The sequence below is a fragment of the Nerophis lumbriciformis genome, linkage group LG14 (genome assembly GCF_033978685.3).
Source record: "Nerophis lumbriciformis linkage group LG14, RoL_Nlum_v2.1, whole genome shotgun sequence".
Classification (NCBI taxonomy): Eukaryota; Metazoa; Chordata; class Actinopteri; order Syngnathiformes; family Syngnathidae; genus Nerophis; species Nerophis lumbriciformis.
The window spans coordinates 28,393,304-28,406,623 of NC_084561.2; the positions used below are offsets into that span (position 1 = coordinate 28,393,304).

A 13,320-nucleotide genomic window follows, 5' to 3' on the forward strand; every position below is an offset into this window, starting at 1 on the left:
AAGCTTAACACAGGAACAAGCAAAGGCTAGTGACAAATAAGAGTAACCAAAAGGCAAGCTGTCGCATGAAGCGAGCGAGACTGCCAGACAGAGTGTGGCGTGAGGCATGAATAAATAGCTCTCTGATTAGTGGTCGGGAGCAGGTGAGCGTCGTGACCACTAATCAGAGGCAGGTGACCAAAATCAGCACCCATGGCAACTAAGAAAACAAACGAGGGTGTTGAAACAGAAATAAACAGCAACTCAGGAAATACCAAACTAAACCTAACATGACCCGGGCAACAGATCATGACACATTTTTGAATTAGATATACATTAATATACAAACACCGACCTCCCGATGCATTTTTTTTTATATCAATGTGCTACGAGTCATTTTATGCCACTACAATCACAACAATAAACATTTTGTCAAATTAATACTGAATAAGAACTGAGCACCATTGTATCAGTTTCAGACTAAATATTGTATTCAATTCATGAAATTGTGCAGGTAAGCCTATTGTTGGCCATGTGTATATTTTCTCAGAAAAAAAAAATGTATGTATGTAAAAAAAAGTATGTATCCTTCCCAATCCACCCACTTACTTAGTGTGTTTCATAAACAAATATTAAAGCTTCTTAGAACGTTCTCATAGGCGAAGAAATGTAAAACGCTCTGAAAGTTCCAAAAATATGATTGATTGAATGATGAAGTTGAATATCATTCCTTTCTCTGTCTGGTTCTGACACGAAGGGGCTTAAACATCCAGCTTGCTCAGGTTAGTCGAAACCATGTTTGACACCTCAGACAATTACATTCGCCTCCGTACCTTCAAGCGGGCTTTGACTGACAGCAGTTGAGGCAAAAAAATGTGTGGTTGGGAAAATTCCAGCATAGCCAAAAAGTTTAATAGTGTTTGAAAGATGTCAACAGTCTATGAAGTAGTTAGAAAACCCCATTTTTATGTTCTGCAAGCATACCGTCGAAACGTTTCAGACAGCGCTTGAAACATGTGAACTGCGTTTAACTTTTTTCTCTACATTAGGGTGGAGCATCTCACAATCCATCATTCCACCCCAAGAAGGGGGTTTTAGATTGGAGAATGAATCAGAGACAAGCCACTAGGGCATTAGATTAACAGATATTGGATATGAGTGAAAAAACACATGTTCCGTGCATTGCGTACAATCGGAAACATTTTCAATAGTACAACAAACAACAGAAAAAAAGCACAGCGAGGTCACAGATGATAGAGAACAAATTGGAATTTCAAGTACGCCCTACAGTACAGGGTTTGGTTTGGTTCGGGACATGGCGGCGGCGTGGTCACTATTACATCACTGCATAATTTGCATAGGTGGCTTTTCTTTAAAAAGGCTCAAAAAATGTATAGATACATTTAAAAACACATCTCTTATTTTCCATATTTTCAATTGTTTCTGCTTATTGTACAATGTACAATTGTTCAAGTGTCTAGAGACTTTTTGTGACTTTTTTTTTTATTAAAAAGGACTAGCAACAAATCAAGCATCTTTTTATGGTGTTATTATAGAATGAGTCAGACTACTGATTGAGAAGCACCTTCAGCACCAGCACAACTCATACCACAACTTCATTGACTTTAAAAAAAGCCTTTGACCGTGTCTGGCATGAAGGACTATGGCAGGTTCTCAGTAACTTTGACAATAATCTCATACAGGTCATCTAAGCACTTTATACAGACTCAAGCAGTGCAGTTCTCATCAGCAACAGCATAGGAGAACCTTTTAAAACATCAATTGGTGTCCGCCAAGGCTGTCTCCTCTCCCCTGTCCCATTTAATGTCTTCCTGGAGAACATCATGGAAAAAGCACTCCAAGAATTCCACACCTCCGTTATCATCGGAGGAAGACCCGTCTCCAACCTACGCTTCGCGGATGACATCGACCTTATGGGAAAAAGTGAGGCTGAACTCCAGGAAGTGACCACCAGACTGGAGGAGGCGGCTAGAGCTTATGGAATGGAGATAAGTGCAGAGAAGACCAAGATCCTGGTCAACAGTCACAATCACTTACCACCACCGAACATCACATTGAATGGACAAACCCTGGAGGAAGTAAAGGACTTTAAGTACCTCGGGTCCTTTGTGAGTGAAGATGGCAGCTCCACAAAAGAGATCAGAGCAAGAATCGGCATAGAAACATCAGCCATGACAAGACTGACCAGTATCTGGAAAAGGAATACCATCACCTTCCAGGTGAAGGTCAGACTCTACAAGTCACTTGTTCTTTCCACCCTACTCTATGGTTGTGAGAGCTGGGCGCTCACAGCGGACACTGAGCGCAGGATACAGTCCTTTGAAAGCAAGTGTTACAGAAGAATGCTGCATATATCATACAGTGAACACCGGACAAATGATTATGTTAGACAGCTAGTTACCACCCATGCTGGCGAACAGGAACCTCTACTTTCAACAGTTAAACGTCGCAAGCTGACCTGGTTTGGTCATGTCACAAGGCACACCTCCCTGTCAAAGACCATCCTGCAGGGAACAGTAGAGGGGAAGCGGAGACGAGGCAGGCAGAGAAAGGCCTGAATGGACAACATCAAAGAATGGACTGGCTGCAGCTTCCAAACCCTGCTACGAACAGCAGAAGATCGTGAGTGCTGGAGATCCCTGACTGCCCAAGCATCCACCATGACACCCCTACGGCCTCCTAGGCCATGGGTAGAGTGAGTGATGATTATAGAATGTACTCGTGTTTAGAGACGTTTACTTCTGTCCCTCGATGTCCCCGACAAAAAGCGAGCTGCAGCGAACATGACGTCACAATTGCTTCGCGCTGCTGTTCAAGTTAGAATTTCTCTGCCACTGTCCTCTTAATATTTGCACATTCTGTGGATTGCTGTATGCGGGTATACCTGGACTATATTAAAGTTACGTTCACATCGCAAACATGCTGACTATACTCCAGAAAATCCTGTACCTTTTGTTTACATCCAGTTTCGGCAGCGCTGTTTTTGGTGATCAAAGTCTCATCACTTGACAATAGTGATTGATATATATACATATATATATATATCAGTGACGTACAGTCAGGGGAGGCAGGTGAGGCAGTGCCTCACGTGCCATCATGGAAAGAAAAAAATGTAAAAAGAAAAACAAATTATTCAATTGTTATATGTATCCAGTGATTATACTATAAAGTTATTTTCCATTTAACTTCACCAGCTTTAGATTATTTTTATTCAAAATCGCTGAATTTTCACATTTGAGAAGAGACTTGCGGTGAGTCCGCAGACAGTTGAGCCTCACCATGGATTGCGCGGCTAACTGCTGGTTGCTATATGAATTATATTATACATTTCCATAGTTTAGTTAGCTGAGGTATATAATGTACAGTGTATTTTGTCAACAACTGTATGTGTGTAACGTATTTCTTGTGCTGAGCAATCATAAAACGGCTGCGAAGACGCAGTGGTTGCTATATGAATAGAAACTGCGGCAAAGCTTAACACAGGAACAAGCAAAGGCTAGTGACAAATAAGAGTAACCAAAAGGCAAGCTGTCGCATGAAGCGAGCGAGACTTCCAGACAGAGTGTGGCGCGAGGCAGGAATAAATAGCTCTCTGATTAGTGGTCGGGAGCAGGTGAGCATCGTGACCACTTATCAGAGGCAGGTGACCAAAATCAGCACCCATGGCAACTAAGAAAACAAACAAGGGTGTTGAAACAGAAATAAACAACAACTCAGGAAATACCAAACTAAACCTAACATGACCCGGGCAACAGATCATGACACATTTTTTATTTAGATATACATTAACATACAAACATCAACCTCCCGATGCATTTTTTTTTCTATCAATGAGCTACGAGTCATTTTATGCCACTACAATCACAACAATAAACATTTTGTCAAATTAATACTGAATAAGAACTGAGCACCATTGTATCAGTTTCAGACTAAATATTGTATTCAATTCATGAAATTGTGCAGGTATGCCTAATGTTGGCCATGTGTATATTTTCTCAGAAAAAAAAAATGTATGTATGTAAAAAAAAGTATGTATCCTTCCCAATCCACCCACTAACTTAGTGTGTTTCATAAACAAATATTAAAGCTTCTTAGAACGTTCTCATAGGCGAAGAAACGTAAAACGCTCTGAAAGTTCCAAAAATATGATTGATTGAATGATGAAGTTGAATATCATTCCTTTCTCTGTCTGGTTCTGACACAAAGGGTCAGCAGACAGTTGAGCCTCACCATGGATTGCGCGGCTAACTGCTGGTTGCTATATGAATTATATTATACATTTCCATAGTTTAGTTAGCAGAGGTATATAATGTACAGTGTATTTTGTCAACAACTGTATGTGTGTAACGTATTTCTTGTGCTGAGCAATCATAAAACGGCTGCGAAGATGCACTGGTTGCTATATGAATTATATTATACATTTCCATAGTTTAGTTAGCTGAGGTATATAATGCACAGTGTATTTTGTCAACAACTGTATGTGTGTAACGTATTTCTTGTGCTGAGCAATCATAAAACGGCTGCGAAGACGCACTGGGGGAGGCATGCAGTTCTCCCGCCTCATGGTGGTAGAGGGCGCTAGTGATCCCAGGGATCATTCTTGCGACTACTCGGCTGCAGAATAAGTGACAACAAGCTAGCAGTACTCTGACTGCCACACTGGGAGAAGTGCGAGCAGACACATGTCTCTCCAGTGGAAGCCAGCCTTTTTTTCCCTTTTTTTCAAAACTGTATTTATAACAAACATGGCATTTTTATTAGAGTAAACCAGTGTTTGTGGGTGTGTTTTGTCAGATACAAAAATATTGTTTAATTGCATGCAAAAACATTAAACCAAATGAATGTGTCTGCCAATATGGAGGATTATATACTGTATCCAAGATGAAATACTTCTCTAAACTGAACTTTAAGACAAAATGAATGTGATCATACAAAGTAGGTTTTCATAGAGGATAGCTATTGCTGCTTCAGATACAAGTACAGAAAGGTAAGATACACTCACAATACTTGATTTATTTTGTTAAAACCAAATGGGACCAAAAAATATTTAATAACAACTTTATCAAATACTTTTTGGACCCATTTATCATATCATAATATCATTGTGATAATGTTTTTATGAAAGCAAATAAATCCCTTCTTTTTCTTGTTATTCTAATGTGCAACCTAATGATTAGAGCTGCACATATGAATTTAAGTAAAAAAAAAAGAAAAAAACAACTCCAAAAGTATCTTTGCCTCACCTGGTGTATAGTTCACCGCACATCACTGATATATATATGTATATGTATATATATATATATCCTAGTAGGACTATATATATCCTAGTAGGTGTGCACTATATATATATATATATATATATATATATATATATATATATATATACTGTAACGACCTGCTGGTGTTAATGCTTTATGTTTGTGTGGTTTTGATTTGATGTTCATTTTTTCCATGATCACAAACACACAGTCCATGTCTGACAGCAGATTGGGGGAGAATGAGGAAGTGTTGTTGTGTGTCTGGGAAAGCAAGGGGACAAAAGTGTTTGCACGGGAGGTAAAACCTGTTGGAATTGTGAACATAGGATTGGCAATAAAAGATACAAATAGTGTCAGACTTTGTGTGACTTCTTCTGGAGGCTACAATATGTTATATTACTTTAATTTGCTTTCACATAAAACCCTTATTCCCAAAGTGTGGCAGCAATGAATTTGCCATGGCGATGCGCCACATTCAGTTATATTAAGGGGAAACCCTGGAGTATAGAGTATAGTGATTAAGGGGAAACCCTGGAGTATAGAGTATAGTGATTAAGGGAAACCCCTGGAGTATAGAGTACAGTGATTAAATAAGTAATTTTGCAGCTCGTGTGGGATTAGATTATTATACAACTTCTCCCTGACCCCTTCCCCTTTAGTCTTACAACTAGCCCTCACCCCTTGAGAGAAAGACGTCTAAGACGAAGTAGGGAAAAAAAACACGCTCTAAGAAATGAAACGGCAGTCGTTCCCTGCTAAGTCATCCCCTCCAAGCTCTTGGTGGCTGTACTTCATCATTAGATAGATTATACGCTATAAAAAGTGAACGTCACAGTATTCAGAAGCTGCAATATGTACAATAGTTGTGTTAGCTAGGTTGTCATTAGGAGCGATTTAAAATTAAAAAAAAAAACACAATGAAAAAATGCCTAATCATTCATGAAATGTGGTAAGAAATTTGAAAAAAAGAATGATCCGTTTGTAAGACGAGTGAGCTTAAAATACAAGAACAGCATGGCAATATTTCATGGAGTAGCAACAGATCGAATACCTGAGGAAACATGTCATTACTATGCTTATAATTACTTATATTTAGTGTGGTTAAATTATATTGTAATCAGATTAATCACACTTTTGAATTTTGATTAATCATGATTAATCACAGGTTATGACCTAATTGCAAAATGTTTAATTAACTTGAAAAAAAGCCTAATATTTGGACACAAATGCAATTCTCAATGCAAGAACATTCTTTAAATATTTTAATTGAACGCATGCTATTTATTTGCTTAAAATGTTTTGTCTAATGTTCCATCTGGGTGTATTCTGATTTAACAGTGAGGACACCTGTCCGAGTCTCCTCACTCATCTTTTCGGAGACGTATACATTGACCTGATCACTGACCATATAACAACCCACATCACCTTTCAGGTAACCAGATAAAGGAGCATGTGCAGTCAAAATAGATTGTGGGATTAATCTGCGTAAACATGATTAATGCAATATTTTTATGTGATTAATCACACGAGTTAATTCATTATTTTTGACAGCCCAACTTATATGTATGTGCTTTCTGCTCAGCCATTGTGTCACCGGTGAGATGGGAACTTTCCAATAATACTGTTTTGCAAGTGTTTGGAGGGCTATACACCCATTTAGAACTTAGTCATTCCCTTAACCTTACACGATAATTGGGACACCTCTTGTTCGACATGTACACGCAAAACAAAAGCAAAGGGCGAAGACAAAGGAGAAAGGGGTATAATTTCGATTCAGCCTGAGTCATTTCCCACTGTGACCCCTGGACAAGATACTGTAAACTGTATAGAAAATGGGTGCAGGGTATATCAGCCTTTAAGCCTTTAGGAACTTGCTATGTAAATATGTATTGTCACAAGAGGAGCAACTGATTGTATAACCAAAACATAGTGTACAAACCCCGTTTCCACATGAGTTGGGAATTTGTGTTAGATGTAAATATAAACGGAATACAATGATTTGCAAATCCTTTTCAACCCATATTCAATTGAATGCACTACAAAGACAAGATATTTGATCTTCAAACTCACAAACTTTATTTTTTTTTTGCAAATAATAATTAACTTAGAATTTCATGGCTGCAACACGTGCCAAAGTAGTTGGGAAAGGGCATGTTCACCACTGTGTTACATCACCTTTTCTTTTAACACCACTCAATAAACGATTGGGAACTGAGGAAACTAATTGTTGAAGCTTTGAAAGTGGAATTATTTTCCATTCTTGTTTTATGTAGAGCTTCAGTCGTTCAACAGTCCGGGGTCTCCGCTGTCATATTTTACGCTTCATAATGCGCCACACATTTTCGATGGGAGACAGGTCTGGACTGCAGGCGTTCCAGGAAAGTACCCGCACTCTTTTTTTACGAAGCCACGCTGTTGTAACACGTGCTGAATGTGGCTTGGCATTGTCTTGCTGAAATAAGCAGGGGCGTCCATGAAAAAGACGGCGCTTAGATGGCACCATATGTTGTTCCAAAACCTGTATGTGCCTTTCAGCATTAATGGTGCCTTCACAGATGTGTAAGTTACCCATGCCTTGGGAACTAATGCACCCCCATACCATCACAGATGCTGGCTTTTGAACTTTGCGGCGATAACAGTCTGGATGGTTCGGTTAGAGATGTAGCGACGGACTGTATTTAGTGACAGTGGTTTTCTGAAGTGTTCCTGAGCTCATGTGGTGATATCCTTTAGAGATTGATGTCGGTTTTTGATACAGTGCTGTCTGAGGGATCGAAGGTCACGGTCATTCAATGTTGGTTTCCGGCCATGCCGCTTACGTGGAGTGATTTCTCCAGATTCTCTGAACCTTTTGATGATATTATGGACCGTAGATGTTGAAATCCCTAAATTTCTTGCAATTACACTTTGAGAAACGTTGTTCTTAAACTGTTTGACTATTTGCTTACGCAGTTGTGGACAGAGCGGTGTACCTCGCCCCATCCCTTTTTGTGAAAGACTGAGCATTTTTTGGGAAGCTGTTTTTATACCCAATCATGGCACCCACCTGTTCCCAATTAGCCTGCACACCTGTGGGATGTTCCAAATAAGTGTTTGATGAGCATTCCTCAACTTTATCAGTATTTATTGCCAACTTTCCCAACTTATTTGTCACGTGTTGCTGGCATCAAATTCTAAAGCTAATGATTTGCAAAAAAAAAAAGTTTATCAATTTGAACATCAAATATGTTGTGTTTGTAGCATATTCAACTGAATATGGGTTGAAAATGATTTGCAAATCATTGTATTCCGTTTATATTTACATCCAACACAATTTCCCAACTCATATGGAAACGGGGTTTGTAAGAGGACCTGGTAGTCATTTGGCGCCACAGTCACCACAACTTCACCACATCCTTGGTGGGTTGCATCAACACAACATTTACGTCTGTTATAACATTGGAAAGTTGTACCATCCAATTCTCGTATTATTGACTGATGTGCCAAGCTTGGTAGTCAGGCAAACACACTAGGTTATTATAATGCGTCTTGCCAACATCTATTTGTGCCTGGGATTATTCATTTACAAACACTGCAAGGCTGATAGAGTGTCTTTTAAGTGGGACAGAACCTAACTGCCATAATTGTTGCCATTTGGTAAAAGACTACTAACTGAGACAATGCTTACGGAATTTGCCTGACTTCTCTACAAAAGCTTCAAGTACACAAGGATGAGTCAACCAGAAGTCAGTCAACAAATTAAGCTATGCCTTTCAATTTGAGTGGAGCGATGATCTCAAAAAAAGCTCTACTTTTCTATGGTATCTTGCTTCATGTGTCACACCCAACCCTCCTGATACACATGCAAATAACACTATGCAGCATCGGGTCCCAACTTGTCTAGTTGCATTGCATGTGTGCTGCGACGGTTCTTGGAAAGTACACAAGACCAATGACTTGCGTGATTCTACACCAGTCCATCAATTTTGTTGAGTCTGCAAAATGTTTCTTATGTTGTCTTGGTTTCATTATGTTGTCTTGGTTTTCAAATACATATAAATAAACTGTAATTAACTCAGATGACAAGGTAACGTAATTTGCTGATTCAACAGGACATAGCTCTCGATTTCATAACAAAACAATTTTTAGAATAAACGTGTCAAAACACATATCCTCAGGCTGTTGTTGACCTTGCATACTTATTTTCCTGTTGGGTGATTGACAGGTCGGGCTGTGCAACAATGGTTAACTCACCGGAAAAACAAGTCATATATGACAATGAACTGCAAAGGTACGTTAAAAAACTCCCAATGTACTGTAATTAGTATTTTAAAGCTATATTAAATTCAAATATTAGATATTATTTCTGTGAAGACTTGAGGGTGCTAAAAATGACAAGCGATTCCTGGCTTAGGTCCTCTACTCTGAGTGAAGCCATTTGACTCTTTCCCCTCCAGATACGAAGCAGAACCCTGTCAGGACACCATTTAACCACGATTGAAAGTGGCCACTCACCTTGGTTCCAGGTGGTCCTGCTGGTCCAGGGTTTCCATGTGGTCCATCAGGACCCTGAAACATTGTAAGAAATAACATGTTAAATACACAATGTTATCTTTGGTTACTGATAACAGTACAGAATAAAAGATGACTCATGATAAATACCAGCTGCTTCATGAGGGTATGCTTGCGGTATGCTTTTGGAAACATCCAGTATGGATGATATCACCTCAAATTAATAACATGCTTTCCTAAACAAGGAAACTATTATTATCGTACATTTACAGTTGCATTTAATGATGATATCAGAGCACGCAAAGTCTGTCATCAGAAATGATCCCGGACGTCAAAAGTACCGACAGATAATTAGAGGCTATGATACAGTATATCACAAGAAACTACTTTATTTGTAGTGATGGATAAGTGATGTTGTATACAGTATATGAAACATTACAAATATGATGATAACAAGGTAATGTTAAGTCATACTTTGATGAAACACGTGTTCACCTGTTTAGGGTTAGGTATACTGTAGATATATAAATATATTGTAAAACATAGGTAACATGTATTGGAGTGTGAGAGGTTCAGTCAACAGCTAATTATGGTTCAAGACTTCAAGTCCTATCTTGATCACAGGATGTATTCTGTTGGAATTGTTAACTGGGTCTCTGACCAAATGGCTATGACCTGTGGGGTTCCTCAGGGGTCAATCCTGGGACCCTTATTGTTTAACCTGTACATGCTGTTGCACAGCTACAGTGTGTCCTACCACTGGCCTGTTGATTCCCTTTGTCATTGCACCAGACCAGTATGCGGATGCAAAACAATTTTCTTCAGATAAAACTCTCCTTGTCTACGGCGCACAGAAGCAAAGAAAAAACATTAAAACCCTTTTTCTGAAACCCAATAACCAGGTTAGTAATCTAGGGGTAATAATGGACTCAGACTTGAACTTTAACAGCCACATTAGGTCAATAACATCATCAGCTTTTTACCACATGAAAAACATCACCAAATAAGAGTAATTATGTCTAAATAAGACTTGGAAAAAATAATCCATGTCTTTGTCACCAGCAGGTTAGACTACTGCAATGTTGCTGCTCGAGTCCTGACTAGAACCAAGTAATACAACTATATTAGTCTGATACTTAGGTCACTGCACTGTCTTCCTGTCACACACACAACATACTATAACATAGTTCTGCTTGTTTACAAATCTTTTCATGGTTTTGCACTATAGTACATCTCTGACATGCCAGAACCATATGAACCATCTGAGAACCTCAGGAAATGGTCTACTGCTCCAGCCCAGAATAAGGACGAAACTCGCTGAGACTGCATTTTAGTTTTATTGTCATAGCGTGGACTATGGCGGGGTTTGTTTTCCCGAGATGCAAAGAGATTGGAGCGGACATGGCGTGACGGTAAGGACATGATTTAATAATAACTATAAAAAGGTACAAACAAAGAAGCGCTCAAAGGCGGAAGTACAAACTTGGCTTATGAAACAAAAACTAACACTTAGACAAAAACTATGAACATGAAACAAACCTACACTTCCTGTGACGTGAAAAAACAAAACTTACGTGGCATGGCATGAAGCATAGACTATCGAATAAACAGGGCATGGTAATGACAATGTCGCTAGGCTGACATCCTGGCAACTATCGGCTTAAATAATACAGACATGATTGACAACAGGTGTGCGAGTGCAAAACGTGAAACAGGTGAAACTAATGGTCGTCATGGTGACAAGACAAACAAGAGTGCACAAAGAGTCCAAAAACTAAACCGAACATAACCAAAGCAAAACATGATCACACAGACATGGCATTTATACTCTTAAAATCTGGATATCTTCCAGAGAATGTGAGACAGGCCTCAGCAGTGGTAATGTTTGAATCTAGGATGAAAACACATTTAACTGTGCATATGACAACTGAAATTATTTGATCAACACATATAAGGATTTCAATTGAATTAGGATTACTTTTATGATCATTTTATTTTTATGATCTTGATCTTATTTGTCTTCTTGTGATTGTATGCATCTGTCAAGCCCTTTTAATTGCCTCGCGTCCAATTTAGGGTTATACAGTATACCGGTACTAATAAAGTATTAGGGTACAAATGAATTAAATAGGGCACTATAGTATAGTGCCTTTGAAAAATACTGGTACTTTTTAACACAGAAGAGGGAGAATGTACATATTTTAGCTTTAAAACTAATGATTAAAAGTGAAGCTATGAACACTGAAATCCTGCACTGCAAGCGGTGCTTTAAACCATAGCTGACGTCCCTCCACATTGTTTTAGCTACTTCTAAATCACGAATCCTCACCTTCATAGTGACAAATAAACTACATTTCTTACAAGTATCATCCCTGCAGGACGAGGAATAGCTAAACATGCTTCACGACACACCGTAAGTGGATACAATAGCTAACCGCTAACAGCAAGCTAGCGCTACTGAATGTAAACAAATGGGTGGATCTGCACAAATAGATTGTAACAATACCAAGAACAAGGGCCGTATCTAGTCACTACTACCGTATTTTTCGGAGTATAAGTCGCTCCGGAGTATAAGTCGCACCGGCCGAAAATGCATAATAAAGAAGGAAAAAAACATATATAAGTCGCACTGGAGTATAAGTCGCATTTTTGGGGGAGATTTATTTGATAAAACCCAAACCCAAGAAAATACATTTGAAAGACCATTTAAAATAAATAAAGAATAGTGAACAACAGGCTGAATAAGTGTACGTTATATGAGGCATAAATAACCAACTGAGAACGTGCCTGGTATGTTAACGTAACATATTATGGTAAGAGTCATTCAAATAACTATAACATATAGAACATGCTATACGTTTACCAAACAATCTGTCACTCCTAATCGCTAAATCCCATGAAATCTTAAACGTCTAGTCTCTTACGTGAATGAGCTAAATTATATTATTTTATATTTTAGGGTAATGTGTTAATAATTTCACACAAAAGTCGCTCCTGAGTATAAGTCGCACCCCCGGCCAAACTATGAAAAAAATCTGCGACTTATAGTCCGAAAATTACGGTACAATGATTAAATTTGATCATTTTTATAATGACAAAATCATTTTTCATTTTTTTATGTTCATAAACTCAGTAAATATGTCTCTGGACACATGATAACTCTTAATTATGACCAATGTATGACCCTGTAACTACTTGGTATTGCATCGATACCCAAATTTGTAATATCACCTAAGTATCCAAACAACAGAAGAATAAGTGTTTATTACATTTGAACATAAATGTAGACATAACATGCTAAAACAAAAAGTAACTAGATATCAAAATTCCCATTAAACTACTTCTTGAATCACATTAGTTGTTTGTGCACCTAAGGCATCTTATCTTTTATCTTCAGGTATGCGAGTATTAAAATACAACTGCACAAGCACAGACACACTTCCACACAGAAAGACACACAGAGCCACACACTACAAATATTCTACATTCCTGCACATCTGTATCCCTGCTGCTTACAGGCCAGGCTTCCTCTCTACAAAAGCCAAGAGCTTGGAAGGAATATCTCATTCAT

The 13,320-nt window shown here is 38.6% G+C and overlaps 1 protein-coding gene across 2 annotated transcripts in view; it reads right to left on the minus strand.

Moving 5' to 3' along the window:
* LOC133616842 (uncharacterized) overlaps nucleotides 1-13,320 on the minus strand; it is a 271,957-nt gene that overhangs the window by 175,310 nt on the left and 83,327 nt on the right. For both annotated transcript variants that reach the window (XR_012050812.1, XM_061976458.2), the window contains exon 5: nucleotides 9,753-9,806. Coding sequence is in view for 1 of the 2 variants with exons in the window: in XM_061976458.2 (XP_061832442.2) it covers nucleotides 9,753-9,806 (54 nt within the window). In the remaining variant the exon portion in view is untranslated. The remainder of the gene's footprint in view (nucleotides 1-9,752; nucleotides 9,807-13,320) is intronic.